Genomic DNA, 22,726 nt, shown 5'->3' with positions numbered 1-22,726 from the left:
TGAGGAGAGATTTGCTTTGAGACCTTGGGAGGTGGAGGGACAGGGACCATGGAAGGCCCAGGAGCTGGATAAGCTTGTGCATTCTGCACCAGAAGAACAGGTGCAGAGCTTTAGCTGTAGTGAAATTCTAGTCTCTCTTCCAGAATCCAGTTTGAGCTCTCTATTTTGGTCCCACCAATTCGATCCAGAGATTGTATTATTGATTCTGTCATCCAAATCGAGGAGGATGCAAAAAGTTATAGGGTTAAAATTTCCTGCTCCATTTGTCTTCTGTTTCCAATGTTTCTTGAAATAGCATTATTTTCTTCGTGGTTACAACCTAGGGCTTGTTTCTGAACTTTGCATTTATTTCATGGGAACCATCTCAAATGATCAATATGAAGTCATCTCTAAGTAGGACCAAAAGTTCTCACCTACAAATGGCTCCACATTTAATAACAGCTGATATTGACTGAGCATACAGTGTGCAGGCCCCATGCAAAGCCACTCAACTAAAACATCTCAAAAGTCTCACAGAACTGAGGTGCTGCTTTTATCCCTATTTCACAACAGAGGCAACTGAGGTTAGAGGGGATCTGTGCATACCATACCCAGCTGCTAAGGGCAGAGGCAGAATTCAGGCCCAGGTCATATCACCCCAGCACCAGAGCTGCTTCATCACAGAACTCTGTTGCTGCCACCATCTGATTTTTAACCAGGTCAAACTTATTTATGGGGCAGGGCAGGGTTTAGCAGCCCAGCTTCACATGTGAGGAAAGAGGTCCATCACAGAGCCCAGGTGTAGGTGGAGTTCCTGACTCCAAGCCCCAGGCCTTTCCAGCACCCTTGGCAGTGCTTTACATTCATGGCAAAGTCATCATTTGTAGAAAAATATTCTTTGTTCAAATATTTGTGAAAATAGTGTTGCTTGTACAGAACCTTGCTGAGTGGAAGACTACTCAGTCTTTGTCTTGTGTCCTATATTTGTTGGTTTGTGCCCTTATGCATTCTCTCTCTTTCTCTCTCCCATGCATATATGCATGCACACACTCACACACATGCACATACACACTCACACACTCAAGAGTCTGCCACTCAAAGTCTCTCAGGTTCAACACACTCTTCTCACAGTCAGTAATACGCTGTGCACACAAGACCACACACTCAGCCCCCAGGCATGCACAGGGTTACACACACACACACACACACACACACACACACACACACCACACACACCCTGGGGCCACGTGCTGGAGCCAGGGAGTGGAAGTAATCCTCTGGCATGGCAATGTGATCGTTTTCCTTTTCTTCCTCTGATCCAACCCCAAGGTCTAGACAGGAAAAGGCACGCAGGGCAGGAAGGAGGGCCGGGGAAGTGGGGAAAGCCAGCTTTGAAGAGAGAAAGGCAGCCCTGTCTGGTGGCTCGTCTCAGAGGAGCCAAACACAAGCTTAATTAAGTGGCAGGAAAAGTATTGCTCAGAGTCACCCTGGGAGGAAGTGATGCTGTCAGGGTCTGTGGCCAATGGCTGTCTGGCGGTGCGCAGACTTCCCCTCATCCAGCAGGGTGGAGCCAAGGAGACGCTGGCTTTGCAGTCCCTCAGGTGGCTCTGGTCCATGGCCTTAGACTTAGGAGGTAGCTTTCTTCTTAGCAGAGACTCTTGAGGACTCTAGACAGGAAATCAGGAAGGAGTAACCTTTCCTACATGCTCGGCCATCGTTCCCCATATTCCTCTCAAATCATGTCATTCTCCAGATTACATTCAACAGAATATCAGTGTTTTTGGTAAGATATTGATTGATGTTCCAAGGGGTGGGGGAAGTATTCCTTAGTCAAATCAAGACACCTGGGTTAAACACATAATAATTACAGGGGGTTTTTTTAGAGCCTATAGTCCAAAATAAGTGGCTCTCAACCTTATTTGATCAAACAATTTTATTTTCTCAAAGGACACATATGACCTATTCTTTGGATTCCAAGATGGGAAATGTGATGCTATGGGGCATCAGTGGGTATGATGCTTCCTTCCCCTGTCTCCTATGGTTATCTGCCTCATGCAGGCCTCAGGGGAGCTACCACAGCCTAGAGAAGTCACTCAGATTTCCCTAGGAACCATTCCAGAAGTTTTTCCAAAGCCACATTCACATACACCCTTCTGCTAAGATGGATTAATATCCCTGGCTCTTTGGGCAGAAACCAGTCCACACATCAGCGTGCATGCCACACGGGACATGAAATACAGGGGTAGAGGGGCCTTGCACAGTCTTTCCTTCACAAAACTTATTGATCACTGTCTATGAACATAGTAACTCTGTGGACAGTGCAAATACAGAGGACAAACCCTGCCCGTTTGGAGCAGATGTGCGCAAATTAGCATTCTCTGGATCATGTTGCTCACTTGCCACAAAAAGTACTGCTGGTTATTTCTGTATCTCAGAACTGTCTGCATTTTATAGAAAAAAATCTTGAAATTCCAGAACTTAAAGCAGAACCAGGGGGTGTATCACGCTGTATTGATGGAATTCCACTCACACCCCTCCCCCACCTCTGTGCTCTTAGGGTGGATCCACTGTGTTCCATGGGGGAGGGATCTCTGTTGAAGCAGAGGAAGGAACAGAGTAGGGGCACAGATAAAGGGCTGCAAGACAGTGTTCTGGTGCCATACTCCTTTCCCTGCTGTGAGAGATACTCAGGTGCCCTGGTAAATAGGAATGAGATAATAGTGAAGTTAATGATATTATGATACTTTATCATTATTAAGTAGGTTATAATCCTGCCAAATGCTTTCTAAACATTTTTTCACTTGACCCTTCTAACAATGTAGATGGTGTGTATTCTCACCATTTTAAAGGAGAAAAAAATGAATGCAGAGAGATTAAGTAGGTGGCCTGGAGTCCCACAGCTAGCAAGCAGGAGCTGGGATTGGGAGATAGGCACTTCAGCTCATGCTCTCTTCCTGAGTGAGCATGTGTTCTCTTGTTTATTACTGTCACTTACTACCTGTCAAGTCTCCTCACCCATCCTAGTTGTCCTGGTCTGTTGTTCTCCAGCAGCCATAGTGGCTGCCTGGGAATTCTTTGCATGGAGCCCTGGTTCTGGTGAGTTGCCTGGATGGACTGTGGCGATTCTAACCCTACATTTCCTTATTTAGAATGTATGAACTGAATTGCTACTTGCCTCAAGACAAAGACCTGAAAATTTCTGTCTATGATTATGACACCTTTACTCGTGATGAAAAAGTAGGAGAAACCATCATCGATCTGGAGAACCGCTTCTTGTCCCGGTTCGGGTCCCACTGTGGCATCCCCGAGCAATACTGTGTGTAAGTGACTCTGTGGAGGCTTTGCCTCTCCACCTCAAGTGCCTTTCTTCACTGGGCCACTGCCCCTTTCAGTAAGTGACATGCCATTTCTAATGATAAGCTTACTTTAGGGAGAATCAAGGCCACCACGTTTCCCAATTCACATTGTGGTCTGTGTAAGTTGGTGGCCACTGGAGAAGGGCAGTGCCCTTTGGGAGCAGAAGTGGCAGCGCTCAGAGAACCAGTTCCCCCTGCCCCTCTCTGAGCCCCCTCTTGGCTGTCAGGGACTGAGGCTGGCAATGTGTGAAGGCAGGAAGGAGTTCTCTGCCCTGTGGAAACAAGGATTCGCTGTCCTCCCTCCCCCAACTCGATCAGTTCTGTGATGTCTCTCTTCCCCTGATTGCTTTCTAAGTATCCACAAAATTTGGAATCTCTAGTTTATGAATAATCTCAAACTCCCCATTTCTATAGTGGAGGAAACGGAGAACAAAAAATAATAATGATGAGTAAATAATAATGATGGATTTGGTTGAAGCCAAAATAACATGTGGATTTTAGGCTTTGAAATAGATTTCTAGGCAAAAGTCAAAGTGTATAGCACATTCCCTGCTCTCATTATGCCTAGTACATGCGTACAGTACATGTGTGTTGAGAAAACCTTGGGGCCCTGCAGTAACTCTGGGCATATGATGTTATTTATAGTTCTGGAGTAAATACATGGAGAGATCAATTGAGACCAACGCAATTGCTTCAAAATGTAGCCAGATTCAAAGGCTTTCCACCACCCATCCTTTCTGAAGATGGAAGCAGAATCAGATATGGAGGGAAAGAATACAGTTTGGATGAATTTGGTGAGTGCAGAGCTGCGGTTTGTAAGCAAACTATAATAACCTATTTCTGTTGCTGGGTTTGGGGAAGGGAGATGGATGGAGCCAGAACCCTAGTTGTACTCTATGAGACCCTGCACACGTGACTCTAACTAACAAAAGCCACATTATAGTAGAGTTTTGCTGTCTTGTCAAGCACCAGCATGGACATTCTCCTGTCTGCCTTATGTTTCATTTGCCCTTTTCAGGTCACAGCCATTTGAGCTTTGAACACCAAGTTCTGGTAATTAACTAATTTCTATGTAATACATAATTCATTCAAAAATGCTCAGATGACAGGCCAAGAATTTATCTTCTATGTTTATTCCATCATTTATTCCATCCCTTCTCTAAGATGCCTCATGGATGTGGGAGATGGTTCAAGAGCCAGCTAAGTTCCATATGGCTCATGTCCAAGTTTGGGGTCTTTCTCTTTGTCATGCGATAATTTGTAACACAACCAAACCATCCTGACACATAATCAACTAGCCACACCATGACCAAGACTGAAATAAGTTCCATAGAGCATAAGAGCTACAGTATGCTTCCATGTTTTGTAGGGGGAAGGACTTCCACATGGGGTCCTGGTGGGGCCAGCCTTGAAGGGCGCATGGGAAAGATGAGCACAGATGCATAGGTGTAAAAGGAATTCCTGTTCCTCAGCTTAATTCTTGACACTGTAAGAAACGAGGTTTTGTCTTTCCATTTTGAAAAGGACTTAGTCAAGTGCAAAGATGATTAGATGTTTAAGAAATGTTGGTGCTGCAAATACTATTGAGAATAAAATGGGAAACATCATGGTCTGGTGGTTAAGGTTACTTCCAAATAATCAAATAGCTATCCCCCCACCCCCAAAAGCTCTATCAGTCATGGGGATTGTTTACAGACCAAATCACCCCCCAAAAAACTTAACAACTGAAAACAATCATTTTTGTTTTGCTCAGTTGTGTGGGTCAGGAACTGCTCAGTTGAGCAATTCTTCTTTGAGGTCTCTCATGGGGCTGCATTCATTTGAAAGCTCAGCTGATGGGGATTGGCCAAGATGGCTCACACACATGGCTAGCAGAGGATGCTGGCTCTCCCTGAACTTACAACCATAGCACCTAAACGGGCCTTTCCAACTGGGCAGTCTCTGGTACTCAGACTCCTTACCTGATGGATGGGTTCCTCCAAAGTGAGTGTCTCAAAAGAACCAGGCAGGAGCTTCATGGTCTTTTATGCCTTATAAGTCACACAGCATCCTTTTCCCATACATTAGTGTTTCAATATGTCTTCAGATTCAAAAGGTATGTATACAGAACCCAACTCTGGCTGGGAAACTTGTCCAAGAATTTGGGGCCATGTTTTTAGAATGCTACAGTGATGCTAGAAGCACTAACAATTGAACTCCAAAATTTCAGGGGCTTAACACATTAGAAGTTTATTTCTCACTAATTCAAATTAAGCATTTCCACAGGTGGATGGCCTTCTCCCAGGCAGTATTTCATGGACTCAAGGTCTTTCCATTTTATAGCTCTGCCATTCTTCAGCAAAGGCATCTAAGGTGGCTGTCCCCCTCCATATCCAAAACAGAAAGGCATACAGAAGATCCTACATGACAGATATTTATGGGCCAGGTCCAGAGGTGATATACACGTCACTTCCACCCATGTTACATTCTAGTTGAATTTGGTAGTGTGGCCACATCTGACTACAAGGGGGGCTGGGAACCTGGCTATCAGCCTGTGCTGCAAAAGTAAATACAGACTGCTCTTGCCATCCTGGGTGTGTTTTGGTCCCTTTGTCCCTTGGGAGTCGAGTGTGTGAGTGTGAGCAAGTTGAGTGTGAGCCTGAGAGAGGCAGAGCCCCTAGTGAAGAGCTTTCTTTATCCACTGTTCCTGCAAGTCAAAGTTGACACATTGGCAGTGCCTGTCCATTGTTGCAAAGTCTGGGGTAAAGTGCTGTGAGCAGCTCAGGTCATTCTTACTAACCGTCCCAGATACCTATCTCTGTTTCAATGCCACTTTCCATTCCAGAAGTCAACAAAATCCTGCACCAGCACCTTGGGGCCCCTGAAGAGCGCCTTGCCCTTCACATCCTCAGGACTCAGGGACTGGTCCCAGAGCACGTGGAAACAAGGACTTTACACAGCACCTTCCAACCCAACATTTCCCAGGTGAAGGAGAAGCCTCAGCATCCTAATGCAATGGCTAACACAGATTTACCTCTTGTCTCATGATTGAATACTTGTAGATACACGAGAAGTAGAAATGACAGTCAAATTAATTTCATCCTGAAGGGGAATGTATTGTACAAATTTTCAGGGAACTCACTAAATGTCAATGGAGATTGTCTGTGACTCAGAACAAACTTGATCTGGACTCTCCCTCTTGTCCCTGTTTCTCTGAATCTATTTAATCTCCTTTCTTGCTGTGGTGACCTTCCTGTGAGTTTAAATATTACAGATAGTTCCTGAGTATTTTTGTGTTGTAGCCCCATCTAGTTCCAAATGTATAGGGACTAGCTGTCCCAACCTGGCCCAATTGTCCACCAAAGGACCACTCAGCTGTAGCCAGGAGGACAGGTTCTGAGAAAATGACTGAGCTATGTCAGGCCTGGGGAGAAGTTACCATTTGAGACTAAAGAGTCAGGGAATCCCAGCTCCCCTTCCCCCAAAAAGAAAGAGTCAGGGAAGCAGTCCCACAGGACACCAGATGGCAGGTCACAGGGACCATGTACACAGTGATGGAAGCAAGTCAGCTCCCAGAAGATGGGGAGCACTTTTCAGGGACGCAAAGCAAGGCCTGAACAATGCCAAAATAATCTAAGTGGAAATGTCTCATAATGAACATTTCTAGGCCATTTCTGCAGATATATGGATCCAGTGAGTCTGGATTAAGGCCAGGAATCTGAATTTTCACAAGTTCCATGATGGATTCTGATGCAGGTGGCTAGGATATCCCATTTCAAGAAATGTCAATCTACTGGATGCACATACTGTTAAACCTACTGCAGGACTAGGCACAAGATCATCACGGAGGAGTGGGCACAATTGGCTGGATTTACTAGGTCATTTTGTCACTTGCCTCTTGCTTTCATTTTGTGCCACATTTTCATTTTTTCCATTTCTTACTCTTTTTCCTTCCACCAAAGAACCTATTCTTCTTCCTCTCTCCCCTCCTCCCCCTCACTTGCATAGTCTCAAGAAAATGACAAAGTGAAGGTGGAACGACAGACCATTATGTCAAGCAAAATAAGTAAAAATAGGACCATGTGGGGAGGGGAGGCTAGAAAGTGACATTGACCAAATTATATTGTGTGCATGTATGAAGAGATAACAACAAATCCCATCATTATATATAACTCTAACGCAACAATAAAAAATTTGGTGAAAAAAAGAAATGACAAAGTGAGGAAGATTTCTCCCTTGGAATCCCCAACCCACTGTCATTTCTGCCTATAGCATTAGACACAAACTGGCTAGGTCTTACAGGACACCTGGACGCCTCATGTTCTGCAACATGTCTGATGTATTATAGAGCCCTGAGCCCTAGACCTTAGTTGGAAGAGAATCAGGCTCATAGTAAAATGTATCTCCTTTCAAGAGCTCCGGGTAATTCATTTTGATCATAATGCATTAGGAAGCCAATCTAGTGGTTTCCTTGGCAACCTTCTTGAAGACCAGTCTGTTTTTGTCTGAAAGTAGAGTCTACAGAACATCCAAAATACTTTGGAGACTATAAATTGGTTTGTATGGTTGATATAGTTTTAAGTGGCATTCCCAGCCTGTCTGGAAGAACGTTCCAGTCAGATGAATAGGCCCAGTCTGCGGCAGCCAGAGAGTTGAGCAGGGTCTCGCCAAGATGGCAGCACAAGTGTCAGAACAGGCCTTCACCCTTCCTCCCTATGAGCCTCTTACCAAGTGGTGGGCTTTGATGAGCCAGTGTCTGGGAACCACCACCTCTGGGGAACAGTAACACTCTTGTCATTGTTTGAGTCCCACCTTTGAAAGAGCCTTATTGTAAGTTTTGGGGTTTTTTTTTTCATTTACATTTATATTACTATAATTTTGTATCTTGAGGTAAGTGGAGAATCCCTTGAGTATCACAAACCTGAGACAAATATCAAGAGGTATTGTGGTGATGCATAGAGTGACAGCTGGAGAATTGTGAGAGGGTGAAGGACCCAGTTTAAAATTGTTGTGAGAAGGGATGTGTGTGTGTGTGTGTGTGTGTGTGTGTGTGTGTGTGTGTGTGCTCGCTTTAGTGGATGTGGTGTTGGGTAAGTAATGGAAAGTCCCTCATTTTACTAACCAGGAAAAACTCAAACTATGATATAAATGAGCCTGTGCAGCCATCAGAGTCCCCTGGTGAGAATGGAAAGCAGGTGGCCTAAATAACAAAGCAGATATAAGATTAATCTTGACTGGCTGTCCTCCTCTTGTTGCTGCCCATCTGGACTAACAGATTAGCACACTTGAAGCACTAGTTTAACTTAAGAAATGTGATAGATGATTATGATTGTTTTACTTACAACTTCAGTCTTCTTTTCATTTTTGGATGGTTTAGGGCAAACTTCAGATGTGGGTGGATGTTTTCCCCAAAAGTTTGGGACCACCAGGCCCTCCTTTCAACATCACACCCCGGAAAGCCAAGAAGTAAGTAATCTCAAGATTCTGCTGCCTTGGATTTAGGGTTTAGTCCAGAATCGGAAGAAAAGTAATTGAAAAATGTGCTCCTTGCAGATACTACCTGCGTGTGATCATTTGGAACACCAAGGATGTTATCTTGGATGAGAAGAGCATCACCGGAGAGGAAATGAGTGATATCTATGTCAAAGGGTGAGGTAGCATGCAGGAACCTTGGAACAAAACGGGTGTCCTCCTTCACTAGATGCCTACTTCAATAGAGTCCCACTCTAAGATTCTTGGCTACCTGAAGTTATTTTATCTTATTAATTCCCTCTGCTTAGAAAACTCTAGGAAAACACAGGTGGGAGAAGGGGAAGAAATCAAAGATAAAATTATATAGACCTTGTTTATGAGCAGGAATAGCTAATGACTCTAAAAACCGATATTCACTCCATCATTTCTCAAAGTAGGTTTTCTTCAGTTTATTAAGCAAATTTGTTATTTCTGAGACATTTTAGTCCTCTTTGACACTTTGGATAACTCGCCTCAGAAAATAAGTAAAGTTTTCAAAATTTGTTTTTCTCTATATTTTATTACCAGCAACCAAATGTCAGGAAAATGAGGAAATACTGGCATATTTTTTAAGAAAATAATTCCTCTCACTAACATTTCCTGAGTGCATCCAGTGCATAAAATGCATAGTTGTTCATTACCCTCCTTTTGTGTGTGTATGTGTGTGGTGTATGTGTGTGGATTGAATCCAGGGCCTTGTGCATGCAAAGCAAGCACTCTACCAACTGAGCTATGTCCCCAGCCCAGTTGTTTGCTACTCTCTTGCTTGTATATTCGTTTTCAAACAGTCCATATTGATGTTACTTTCTTGTTATGCCTTGATCAGAGAAGTTGAGTGCAATACAGCATTGTGATTAAGAAGTCAGACTTTGGAGTCAAAATATCTGGGTTGAAATCCAGGTACTTTCCCTGCTAGCTGGGCAGGCTCATAAACTCACTGTCCCTCATGCATAGAATGGAGATAATGGTAATGCCTGCTTCCTTGGGCTATCCAGAAGAGTCAGCATTCAGGATGGTATCTGGCAGATGGTGTGCACTACATGGGTGTTAGCTGCAATTATTGCTATTATTCCACATGGACGGAGTTTGGTTCTTTGCTATGTAAAAGATAAGACTTCTTGAAATGTAATGTATTCATAAAGTGAGAACAAAGTTTCACTTATGGTCCCAAGTGACCTTCAATCAAAACTTAGTTCAAGACATGATTATTATTATTTAGGTTCAGTGTAAACAGGGAATGTTTCATCAAGTTCTTCATTATTCTTTCTCATTTCAAGATCTCATTACCATTCCCCGAGGAAAACTAATCCCAGCTAATTATATATATGCAAATTCATTTGACTATCATAAGCATTACTTTTTTTTCAAATCAAGAAAACAAATTCAAGTAATACTGGATTGAAGGAAAATTCTTCTAAGCAAAGAGTAAAGCTCAACTTAAAGTACCATGTAAAATTTGGAATTAAAATCTAAATGCTAAGGCTAGGAGTATAGCTCAGTGGTATAGGACTTGCCTAGCATGCTCAAGGTCTTGGATTTGATCTTTAGCACTTGAGAGAAAGAAAAAGAGATGGGGAGGGGATTCTAAATACTATATAGAAAAAAATGACCCATGCATAAATACCATGCCTGGCACTACATACATTCGGGTATTATATGCAAAGCTATAATGCATGCACGCCAATACATACAATTAGAGTTGTACATACTTGCTTAGCTTGTCTTAAAATTAAATGTGAAAAAATTTACCAAAAAAAAAAAAAAAGGCAGCACTACCAGAGTGAGCAATCTAGAAAGGAATGATGGTGACATTTTAGGGATGGATCAGGAGGTGAAGCCATCAAGATCATAGCCAAGAGAATGTAATCTCTCTTGAGTTGGTTCAAAAGTTAACAGTCAGAAGGAATCTTTCAACTAACTTATCTAGTCAGTGAATTGACTAGCAAAAAGGAAAATAATTGTAGTTGATGGATATTAGTACCACTACTCATACTAGGAATTAATGTTAGAACAAGACATTATAGTCCCCATGGTCCTTTGAGGCAGACTTCGGAGTCAGACTGACCTAGGAGTGATACTTAATTCCATCAATTACTGGCTATGTGAATTTGTAAAAGTTAAATCCTCTCTGAAGCTGTTTCCTCATCTGTAAAATGGAGACAGCTGCACAGTTGTTGAGAATAATAAAATAACACCTGCTAAGTACCCAGTTCATAAGTGATGATCAGAAACCCTGAGTTAAGGATTTCCCCCTTCCCACTCTGCCCCTTCAAGGCATGATTTCTCCTGTCCTCATGTTGACCATGTGCAGAGAGCACAGATGGGAGAGGAGGCTCAGAGAGCGTCACAACCAAGACCACCTTCTACCAGGCCTGGTCCAGGCATCAGTACTTTTAAAAGCTCCATGGTGATTCTGATACAATTCTAATGCACAGTATAGAGAGCCACACATGCATTCCACCATTTTGCCTGTCTAAAACCAAATGTCACCACCTGGTTCCAAACCACGACTCTTCCCAGTAGCAGGCAGATGTGACAACAACTTCCTTCTGGTCCCATTCATTCATTCATTCAACAGGTCCATGGGGACTAGAATCATATTTATTTAGTGTCTATTGAGTGCCAGGCACAAGCAAAAGGAAACATTTCAAAATGTTAGAAGATGTGATGTTGTTACCGAAATGAATGCTCCTAAAATAAGCCTGTGGAAATAACAGCTTACATCCTCCGTGCTAGTCTCATTAATAAGATCAGGCAAATTTAAGAATAATAAAAAAGGAAGCTGCAAGATTACTTGATTCATGCCCCCCCCTTTTTTTTTTTTTTGGATTGCTTAAGTAAGATATGGGAAAGGAAATGCTAACATTTTGAGCTAACTCATATTCATTGAGCCTATCAGCAGTGATGACAGACGCTAATGAGTCATAGTTGTGAAGACAAAAAATCATAGCCAGCAAGCTTCAGTATACCTGAAATAGAAGCTACATTGTTGATATTTTCCAGAAAACTTCACCTTAGCCCTATTAACTGAAGTCTAAAGGGTTTCCTGCTTTGGTTTTAGAGGAATTATATTTTATTTGGCTCCAACCTGTGTTGGATGCAATAGAGAGCCTCCCCTTCATAAATCACCCCCGGCTCCGTCGATAACTGGAACCTGCCCAAGAAAAGTGCATTAATTCTCTTGCTCTTCGCGCCCCTAATCACTGCACAATTTTGCGGCCAGATTACTTGTCAATCACATCAAGCTAAGTCTGTTTGCCTCTGCTTTTCAGCTGGATTCCTGGCAGTGAAGAAAACAAACAGAAAACAGATGTCCATTACCGGTCCTTGGATGGTGAAGGAAATTTTAACTGGAGATTTGTGTTCCCGTTTGACTACCTCCCCGCCGAACAACTCTGTATTGTTGCTAAAAAAGTGAGCTCTGAAATAGGCCAATGAAAGTAGATTCTTGGGCCTTCCGTAGCTCAAATATTCAGGGAAGGTCCAAGCTGGTCAGGACTTTGGAGGTCACTGAGTCCAGCTCCCTCTTGGTACAGATGGGGAATCTGAGACCCACAGAGGTATAAAGCTGCTTGCCCTTGCCCAAGGTCACACAACTGACAGGTATTTGTGTGATTAGGAAGTAGATGGGAATTTAACTGGAGGTTTGTGTGCCCATTTGACAACCCCCTATTAAACGACTTTCTTCCCCCTGATATATTTCATAGGGCAAAAGATAAAGGATAGAAAAAAGAGTCTTTCATCCGAACATACAACGACCCATGAGTGCTTTTTATGTCATGGGGAAAATGATCTTTCCCCATGATAGGCAGAATTAATCAGAGACCAAATATTAAATGCCCCTTTTAATCCTCCTTATTAAGCTTCAGTATCTGCCTCACCTCCTTCAGAAGCACTTCCGGGAAGGCTCAGGGTCCTTGTTGTCTTAATTAGTAAGAATTTCAGTTACAAGACTCAACTCAAACTGGCCTAGACCTAAAAAGTGATTTATTGGTTCACATTCCTAAAAATTCCCGTGTTGGCTGGCTTTAGGCACATCTGGATCCCACGTTGAAGAGATGTCTTTAGACATTGGTCCCACACTCCCTACCCTCTGCTCTGCCTTCCTTTGTGGGCCTCCTTCCAGGCAGGCTTTTCCCTGGTAGAGGCAAGAGGGCAGCCAGTAGCCCCTCTTGTCCTGTCCTCTCAGAAAACCTCAGCAGAAAGAGAAGAGAGTCCCCAAGGCACCAGCCAGCATTCTGGAACTGGGCATTGCTTTCTATGCCTGTCTGAGATCATGTGCCCTTGTGAGTCTGTGCTCTGATTGGCCAAGCTTGAAGTTAGCCATTTAGTCCAGATTGAATCCATTGGGGAAGGACGTGCTTTCATCCAATAGTGGGGCCTGAAAGCTGGATGGACAGTAGCAAATGTCCCCTGACCCATTCCTTCCTCCTATATCCATGGCACCACACCCTATCAAAACACACCTGCTGGGCTGAGGATGTAGCTCACAGGTAAAGTGCTGGCCTAGTACACATGAATGTCTGGGTTCAATTCCCAGGATCACACACACCAAAAACAAACCCTGCCCCCTGCCTGTGCCCCATTGGGTCAGGCTCTACTCAGTGCTGGTCCTACTCAGTCTTGATGCTATCGTGAGCACTTTTTCTGTGCCTGGGGGGATGGATGTCTTCTGAGGAGACTTTCTAGAGGCACAGAGGCTCAATATGATATTGAATCACATACACTTTCAAATGATGAGGCAAAATGGCAGGGGATGGCATCTGAGTCAGGCAATGCCCTTAGGTCAACTTAATTTTCCTGTTTGCCCACATCTAGAGTTGGACCTTCCGTGCCCTGAATGGTACTTGAAGCATAACCCTACAGGACAGTCAGAAGGATCAAAGGACAGTAGCAGAGAGGGTTTCCCAGTCCCTCAGAGCCAGGCCCTCTCAGTTCTGCAAAGGAGAACATTCCAGGAATATGAAAAACAGGATACAACCCAACGATCTTCGTTAAAATTCCCAAAACATTGGGTGTATTCCTGTCCACCAGGGCCAGAGGAACATAGTCATAACTGGGCTGTGGAGGTGTTATTCTTGGTTAATATTGTCTGAGCAGAGGCAGGGATCACAGTTGAGAACTTAAAGACCCTTTCCTAGTCCTCCCTCCGAACTTTCAGTGTGAGAGATCTGAGGGCCTTAGTTGACTACAAACATGTAAAAGCCAGAAATATTTTTCAAAACCCCAAAATATTAGGACTCTGTGTGTGTGTGTGTGTGTGTGTGTGTGTGTGTGTGTGTGTTACTAGGGATCGAACGTAGAAGTATTTTACCACTGAGCTACATCTCCAACCCTTTTTATTTTTTTATTTTGAGACAAGGTCTCACTAAATTGCTTAGGGCTTCACTAAATTTGAGCCTGGCCTTGAACTTGTGATCCTCCTGCCTCAGCTTCCCCAATAGCTGGGATCACAGGTGTACGCCACTGCACTCTGCTTAGAATGTTTTAAATCTGTACTGATAAGAGAGTAGAATCTGGGCCCGAGTCTCCACTGCATGTTAATTGAGAGTACGCTCTTACATCAAGTCTAGTAGGATGGGTGGGAGATGGCTGCACAGAGGGAACACCGCAGTAGGTGCTGCTGTGGGCTGGCCTAGAACATCTGGCTTTGGGAGAATAACCTGAGCAGGCCATAGTGGCTTTCAGGAAGGAGATCAATTTCTTCCCACCCCCTGGGGTGGCAGTAGGAAGTCACACTGATAAAAACATGGCAGGCAATCTGCTTTTGGGAATTGCCTGGGACATCCTTTTTGTCACTCAGTTGGTGGCCTTGAGACTTTCTGAGGAGACTGACATGAAGTGGAAGAATGGGGCCAACGGGAAGGGGAGGGCAAGGAGATAAAGGCCCCATGCCTTAATGCTCCATCCAGGGACCAAAGGGGAGGGTTTCAGATCCCGCTAATCACTATCATTTAGGTTTGTCCGTGTCTCTTGTCATTTTAGGAGCATTTCTGGAGCATTGACCAAACAGAGTTTAGAGTCCCACCCAGGCTGATCATTCAGATATGGGACAATGACAAGTTTTCACTGGACGACTACTTGGGTATGGCTTACTTACTCACTTAGAATCGAATAATTCTAAGAAACTTGGCATTAGTGAAATCAACTAAAGCTTGAATTGCTTAAATCTCTACTGCTGGTCAGTAATAGGAGAGGGATGTCCTCTGGGCAGTGTGGCCTGAATGGGGAGTGTCACCCTTTCCATGGGCTCTGCCCACCCTAAGGGCTGTCATGGAAGGGCTCACACCAGCTCCTGTCTCCCCTGGAAGGATCGAGTCTGTTTACTGGGGTGGGGGGAGGGTGAGATGCCACAGTCCCACCACCTCACCCTGCTGCTTGTTGACCTTCCCACCACTGCTTTGCCCTAGGACATCTCCTCTGTGGCTGAAGGCACTAGTCACAGGCCCCACTCAGCGCCCTCCCTTCTTGGCTCTTTCTTCCTTCCACCCTTTAAAAAGCAGCCTTCCCTGAAGCGGCCCGGGCTCTTCTCCAGCCACCCTCCTCACTCCAGTGACTTATGCCTTCTCACCTTAGTTGAAGGTGGAGTTCCGTCCTTCAGCTTTCAGCAGATTATGGCCCCTGCCCCAGGAGGTGTAGCCTGACCTGCCTTAGTGCCTCATAGAGTCCTAAGAAACTATCACGACGATTATTCCCAATTCATCCATTCACCTTGTACTTGTCTGTCCCCTAAAATTTACCATAACTGAAATCAAACTGGGCATTTCTTCCCTGACCTCAGATCTGCTCTCCCCATGAAATTATCTCACCCCGGGGTCCCTCCGTTTCCCAGCCACCCAGTGGAAGCACTGGGTCCTCTGTGACTCCTCTTTTCCCCAGGACCTGGCCACCACTCAGTGCTTGCAATGTAATCCGCCTTATCATGCACAGTTCTTTTCTTATTTCTGTCTTCCACTTGCCAGTTCATTTTCTCTTGGCTGACTGTTGCAGTAGCCCCTGAATAGCCTCCCTCCTTCCAACCTGCTCCAAGGGGCTCTTCCTAGCAGAGAAATGTCCACCAATAGCTATATCTAACTCCTCCCTTAACCCATCACGGCAAACCAATAAAATTCTTTTAACTTAGTGTTTATTAAGAGTTGAACAGGGCTGGGGTTTGGGCTCAGTGATAAGGCACTTGCCTCACACACATGAGGTACTGGGTTCGATCCTCAGCACTACATAAAAATAAATAAGGGTATTGTGTCCATCTGCAAAAAAATATATAGATATATATAGTTATAGTTATAAATATATATATAGTTATTATATTTTTTTAAAGAGTAGAACAAACAAATGAGTATAGAAGTATGCTATGTTATAAGAGCATATGGGTGGAACATTCCAGAATAATAGAGAATTTCCTCCTAGAGTTTAAATGAAGCAGTCTGATGACAAATAAGGGGAATGACTATTTCAAAATGGCTAGCAAGCCAGTCACCAAAAGCAGAGACTGACTTGAGCAGGCATAAGCTCAGAAGAAGCTGAGCAAAGTCAGCTGTGGCCTGTGCCTCCATGATACACAGAAGGGCAGTGTCTGAGCCTGACAGTTTAAAGTGAATCTACCACAACCTCCCTATTGCCGCCCCTCCTGACCAGACTCCTCGGACTCTTGTTCTATTACTGTGGAGTTGATCCTACATCACAGACTCCATTTTCTTAAGAAAATGGTTCTCAGGAGTCCCCAAACCCAAAAGACACTTTTCACCTATTGCCTCAGTGGTACGAAAGAGTTAATGCCACCCCATCATAGAAGAGGTGTGCTTCTCCAGACACCCCAGTCCTGGCCAGGATTCTCAGTTCCTGGTGAGGATTTTCTGTTGAGTTATGTTCCTTCAAGCCCCCATTTCTGAGGTCAGTAGAAACTTGAACGTGAACGTTCCATGGAGCTTCCCATGTTCCGAGTACCCGTTGTCTTTATCCACAGCCAAGTGACCTCCCTGTTCAGGGCAGCTCAGAACTAAAATGAGTACATTTCAAATACAAGGGCTGTGAGTTCAGTGGAGATTTTGTCTATTGATGTTTAATTGCTTTGAATTTATAGAAGAACTCTGTTTATGCTCATGTCTTGGAGAAAGAAAACATGTAATCCTCTGTGAGAGGCTGAGCAGGGGACAGTTATTTCTTCTGCCATTTTCCATCCTATCTGGAAAGAATTTAAAAGTCTTCCGCTGTCTCTTTCTCTAACTCACCCATCACCTGTTCAAAATCACTGTCTGCTTCTCCTCTGACAAGAACGTTCTGTTCACTTGTGAACAATGGCTGATCCTCTTGAAGCTCATTTGGACTTCACGTTGTTTCCTTGGCTAGGTTTCCTGGAACTTGATTTGCATCACACGATCATTCCAGCAAAATCATCAGAGAAATGCAATTTGGACATGATTCCAGACCTCAAAACCATGAACCCCCTAAAAGCTAAGACCGCCTCGCTCTTTGAACAGAAGTCCATGAGAGGATGGTGGCCATGCTACGCAGATAAAGATGGCTCTCGGGTGATGGCTGTATGTATTTCCTGGTTGGGACTATTTATTCCTTTTATCATTTAGGTTTTGCTCTTTATCGGTAGATATACTCCAGGTTAGATAGGGCAGTGTTAAGTTTGTTAAAATGTTTGTACCTGGGATTATAAGAAAAGGTGGGAGACGCTATGAATATGTGTTTGCAGGGGGGAGGTGAAGAGGTTGAAATGATCCAAACAGTAGGAGTCTAAGTGGTTGCACAGTATTTCTTTGGGACACGCCTTCACCAGGGAAGGTTAATTTATGCTGAGCTTTCATGGCTACTCAGTACAGAAAAAGAATCTTCAAATTTGAACTTCTCTCATCAAAAAAAAAAGTTGGAAAAAGTAAGGAGTACTGAGTAAGAAGGCCATAACTTATAAACATGTTTGGGGAATTCAAGATATATTTTGAGCCAGGCACAGTGGCACACGCCTATAATCTCAGCTACTTAGGGAGACTGAAACAGTTAATCATGAGTTTAAAGACAGTTTGGACCACTCAGCATGAGTCTGTGTTTCAAAATTTTTAAGAAAATGAAAAGATCTGGGGTGTAGCTCAGTGGTAGAGAGCCCCTGGATTCACTACTCGGTAACACACTTGTACACACACACACACACACACACACACACACACACACACCACAGAGGCAGTACGGCAAGTTATCATGATCGGTCACAAAAGACTAGCTCATTTGTTGTATCTAACATCTGTGATCGTTAATTATGAACCAGGTAACATGCTAAGGGTCTTACATTCATAATCTTCTTTTTAAAAACAATTTTGGTATATAGTTCTCACAAAATAAACTTCCCTCATTCAGAGTATACAATTTGGTGAGTTTGGGCACATGTAAGCACCCATTAAACCACCACCATCAACAAGAGCCAGAACCTTCCATCACCCACGAAGAGTCCTGTGTCCTCTGCAGTTGCTTGCTTTCTGTCACTATAGATTTGTTTGCATATAGTCTTTTTGAATTCTGCTGACAACCTTGTGAAGTAAACATCATCTCCATTTTATAGATTCAAACATAAGCTGGGCAAGCTCAGGCAAGGTGCCCCAGCTTCTTCCAGCCCATACACAAAGTAGCCATCTGAGTGCCTCTGCCTAAGTGGGTATCAGGGTCAGCACTTCTCAAGTTCTCAGGAACTTAGCCCCTACTGGGCTTTCTGAGGTCCTAGAAAGTCTGTTACAATCTTAGTTAAAACACGATATAAAAGTGGACATGTTTCTAGACCTCTGACAGCCTCAGGTCCTCCTGAGGACCAGCATAGTACCTTTTGAGACTCTCGTGAGCATCACATAAGATTATCCATATAGAAAGCTTAGATGGAGCCCGGGCATCCCTCAGGAACCTTGTCATCAGGGAGGCAACATTCATTCGTCCACCCATCCATTGACTGATTTGGCTAATGCACATTAAGTACCTACTAAGTTCCAGCACTACTGCACACAGTAGGTCTACAATGCCAAGTGTGGGGAGACATGGCCCTGGTTCCTTGGAGCCCATAGTTAATGCTCCACATGTGTTAACTATTGTTTTTAGCAGTGCCACGTTAGTCTGGGTCCATGTAAAGTTACAAAGGAAGGTGTGTGAGACGGCGAGATTGATGTGGAATGCTGTAATGTCAGGAACACACAGAACAAGAAGCAGAGAAGAGAGAGAGCGGTATGTCCTCTCAGTTTCCCACATGGAGTCAGTTCAGAAACACACATGGAAGAGGAAATGTGAAGAACTCTCTTGAGGAAAATTGAAGGCAATCTAAGGATTGTTTTACAAGAATAAAAATCTTTGCTTAGGGAATATCTTGGGTTGAAATGAAAATATTTGTGAAACGTGATGTCATGTGTTTACCCTGTTCTGCTTTACTGAAGGGGAAAGTCGAGATGACATTGGAGGTCCTCAACGAGAAGGAGGCAGACGAGAGGCCAGCTGGGAAGGGGCGGGATGAACCCAACATGAACCCCAAGCTGGACCCACCCAAGTGAGAGGCCCTCTTTGTTCTCCTGGTTGTCTGATCCCCAAACACCTGTGGTTTGAAAGCCCCCTTTCTAATTCTGAATGGAATAGATTAGCTGTTGTCCTAATTCTGTACTTGAAAGTGGGCCTTGGAGAGGGGGGTGCAGAGAGGTGGGCGATCTGGCTGCATTTTAACTGTTCTCCTTCCCCACAAACCAAAGCTCGGTGTCCTCAGCATGTTAGGAGGCCGTACGGGGTCCCTGGGCCTTTCTCAGCCAACTACAGAGAATAGCATCTTTTCCTGGCTTTATAAATGTTATGATTATTCCTGAAACTGTGTTATGCTCTGAGGCAAATCAGTCCCTCCCGAATTGGGTAGGTGATACTATATTTCTACATTTCAGCCGACCCGAGACCTCCTTCCTGTGGTTCACAAACCCTTGCAAGACCATGCGGTTCATCGTGTGGCGCCGATTTAAGTGGGTCATCATCGGCCTGCTCATCCTGCTCATCCTGCTACTCTTCCTGGCTGTTCTCCTGTACTCCTTGCCGGTAGGAGGCCCGGACCTCTTGTCTCAGCTCTGTGTGGGGGTGGACTGGGCCTGGGCATCTAACTCTGTGTTTGCCTGGACCACTGCTTAGAACAATGGGCTCTGAGCAGTTCTAGTGTCGGGACGCTTCTGCTTCTGGAAAATCTATTGTGAAGTGTCCAGTGACTAGAATTGCATTCTCAGGGCTTCACAAATCACAGGCAGAACTTTATGGTCTGGGGGGGGGGGGGGGAGAAAAACATTGACTGGGAATTGGAGGAGAAAGCACTTAGGACTTCATATCGCGTTTATCTGGCACCTGGGCAGTGTTTCCAGCTAACCTTCCTGCCTTCAAGCTGTATTGTTCTAAACCATCCTGCACCCTAACTCCTTGCCCTGGTATTTGAGGATCCCCAATCCTGACTTATTAAGGTCTCTACAAACCCCATACTCTATACAGCTACAGAGTTGACCCCAAATATTTATTGCACTTACCTATCTGAATCCCTTTTCCCAGTTTGTCTATCCAAATCTCATTCTCTGAAGCCCACGTCACATATAAGCTCTCCTTAAATTTCACATAATCACCCTGGTGATAAATGGTACAAGAGCTAGCCATGTGCATAGAAGTTGCACCTTCATTCCTCCACTCAGGGAATTATTGAGCATCTACTGTAGCCTAAGAGTTAGGATGTAGAGGTAACCAAGGCATGATTTCTGCCCATGAGCACTCCATACCCTGGGATCAACCAGGCATACAATGAAGTACATTCCTGTGGGAAGCAAGCTGTTATTGAGCAAATGACCACAAGGAGCCCATTGCTGAGGATGTTTTCATCAAGGTGAAGGAGAGTGGCATTTTAAACTTAGTTTGGTGAATGGTGAAGGAATGGTCGGTCCAGGCAGAGGAAATCATGGGCAGCAGCAAGGTACGAGGCACTGATAGCTGAGAAGACATTCAAAAACTCCTGCTCCAATTCATATTAATCACAATACACATGATTTTGTGCTTGGTTACGTAGTCCTACAGGCACTGTTTGTTTCAGTGTTGGGGATCAAACCCAGGGCCCGCACATGCCAGGCACCCCCTCTACCTTGAACTATGCTCCAGTCCAGTAGCAGCTTTATGTTTTCATTGCCCCCATATAATACTTCATTTGCCAGTTGTAGAAAGTCCAGTCCATCTTTTTCCTGACTTATATTCTATGGACGTAGACCAGTGGTTCTCAACTGGGGGTAGGGTGTTGTTCCCTCAGAGGACATTTGGCAAGCTCTGGAACTACTTTGGTTGTCATAATTGGGGGGATTTTCTGGCATTTAGTATGGAGAGACCAGGGATGCTGCTGAACGTCTTGCAGGGCACAATAAGTCCCACTGCAAAGAGCCATCTGGTCCTGAATATGAGTAGTGCCAGGACTGAGAGATCTTAACTTAAATGTGTTTTTAAAATTTATTTAACATTTTAGATATATAAAAGCTATATAACATTTCATATAAATATATACACACACAAACGTACTCTTTTATGTGCTGTTTCTATTTCCTTTCTAGAACTATTTATCAATGAAAATCGTAAAGCCAAATGTTTAATAAAAGTGAAGACAACTTCTCACAAGTCCTCCAGCAACGAGGGAATCCTGTCTCCACTTACGGACCAAATCTGCATCTGATTTGGTTGGTGGCAGAAGCTCCAGCCTAGCAGCAACCTACACTACTTGACCACACTAAATCCTGGAAAGTCAGGCCAACGAGCAACAATTTTACCTTGTTACCTTTCAAAGTATTAAAAGTTATATTTTCTAAAGTTTTAGTCCTATTTTTAAGAGTATTTTTCAAGGTGGCTGGTTCCATTTATGTGTCCTCCATTCCTTGATTCAAGTTTTGGAAATTGCTGGAATGGAATTTGAAAATTTCCATATCTTGACATCATAGATTTCTTATCTGTAATCAGGAAAAAAAGACTGCATTATAAAAACAGCTAGAATAGAGTAATTCTTCCTTATGTCACAAACCACTGTTATGATATTTTGTATGAATAAACATCATGAGACTCTCTTCAATCTCTGTGATGAATGCAAATAAAACTATTTCACTTTTTACACATAGTGGTTTGTTCTATCTGTGGGCCAAGCTGGGAAGGAGGAAGTTTCTAGCCCAGTGGTCTCAGTGGACCAAATGCCATGGCACACCACTTGACCTTAAAATGTGCTGCAAAATTTTGGCCAGTGGGTCCAACTGAGGCTAATATAATATATAATAAAATCTAACACTTATTAAAGGTTCTTAATCAGGGCATAGCATCATTGTAAGTTGATATTTATTAACTCAATTGGATCCTCAAGGTAATCTTACAAACTTAGGAAACATAATTAAACCCATGTTATAGTTGCTTTTTGTTGTTGTTATTGTTTTTGTTTTTTGTGGTGCTGGGGATTAAATCCAGAGCTTTGTGCATGCAAAGCAAGTACTCTACCAACTGTGCTATATGTCCAGCCCAGTTTTTTGTTTTTGTTTTTAATGAAGCACAAAGAGTTTAAGTAACTTGCCCAAGGTCGCACAACCAATAAGTGATACAGCTGGGATTTGAAGCCAGGTACTCTGGATTCTTTTTCTCAACATCTCTTAATCACAACAATGTCTCCCCAGGGGGAGGTTAAGAGAAACATAGAATTGAGGTGCTTAGATAATGAGTGACAAGAACAGCACAATGTGACTCCCTGCCAGCACCAAAGACAGCCAGCGTGCTTGTGAGAACATTGTTTGTTGATTGACATATTAAGAGACCAGGGTGAAATTAGAAAATGGTTCTATTTAAACAGCAACCTAGGGCTGAGGGGAGCAAGAAATGGTGTGATAACGATAATGCTTTTAGAC

At 43.7% G+C, this 22,726-nt stretch overlaps 1 protein-coding gene across 5 annotated transcripts in view; it reads left to right on the top strand.

Moving 5' to 3' along the window:
• Positions 1–22,052, top strand: part of MYOF (myoferlin) — a 150,335-nt gene extending 128,283 nt beyond the window's left edge. For 2 of the 5 annotated variants that reach the window (XM_081267374.1, XM_081267373.1), the window contains 11 exons: positions 3,129–3,299; positions 3,981–4,129; positions 6,160–6,299; positions 8,692–8,780; positions 8,868–8,963; positions 12,098–12,239; positions 14,811–14,910; positions 17,172–17,362; positions 19,238–19,347; positions 19,727–19,874; positions 21,404–22,048. In XM_081267374.1, the coding sequence (XP_081123500.1) occupies positions 3,129–3,299; positions 3,981–4,129; positions 6,160–6,299; positions 8,692–8,780; positions 8,868–8,963; positions 12,098–12,239; positions 14,811–14,910; positions 17,172–17,362; positions 19,238–19,347; positions 19,727–19,874; positions 21,404–21,442 (1,375 nt within the window). In that variant the 3' untranslated portion in view covers positions 21,443–22,048. Of the gene's footprint in view, positions 1–3,128; positions 3,300–3,980; positions 4,130–6,159; positions 6,300–8,691; positions 8,781–8,867; positions 8,964–12,097; positions 12,240–14,810; positions 14,911–17,171; positions 17,363–19,237; positions 19,348–19,726; positions 19,875–21,403 lie in introns of all 5 variants that reach the window. The other 3 variants (XM_081267376.1, XM_081267375.1, XR_014018918.1) reach the window with 3 other exon arrangements.
• Positions 22,053–22,726: the final 674 nt, after the last annotated feature.

This window comes from Spermophilus citellus, assembly GCF_964194105.1.
Source record: "Spermophilus citellus genome assembly, chromosome: 15".
Taxonomy (NCBI): Eukaryota; Metazoa; Chordata; class Mammalia; order Rodentia; family Sciuridae; genus Spermophilus; species Spermophilus citellus.
This window is presented reverse-complemented; position numbering and strand designations above follow the sequence as displayed.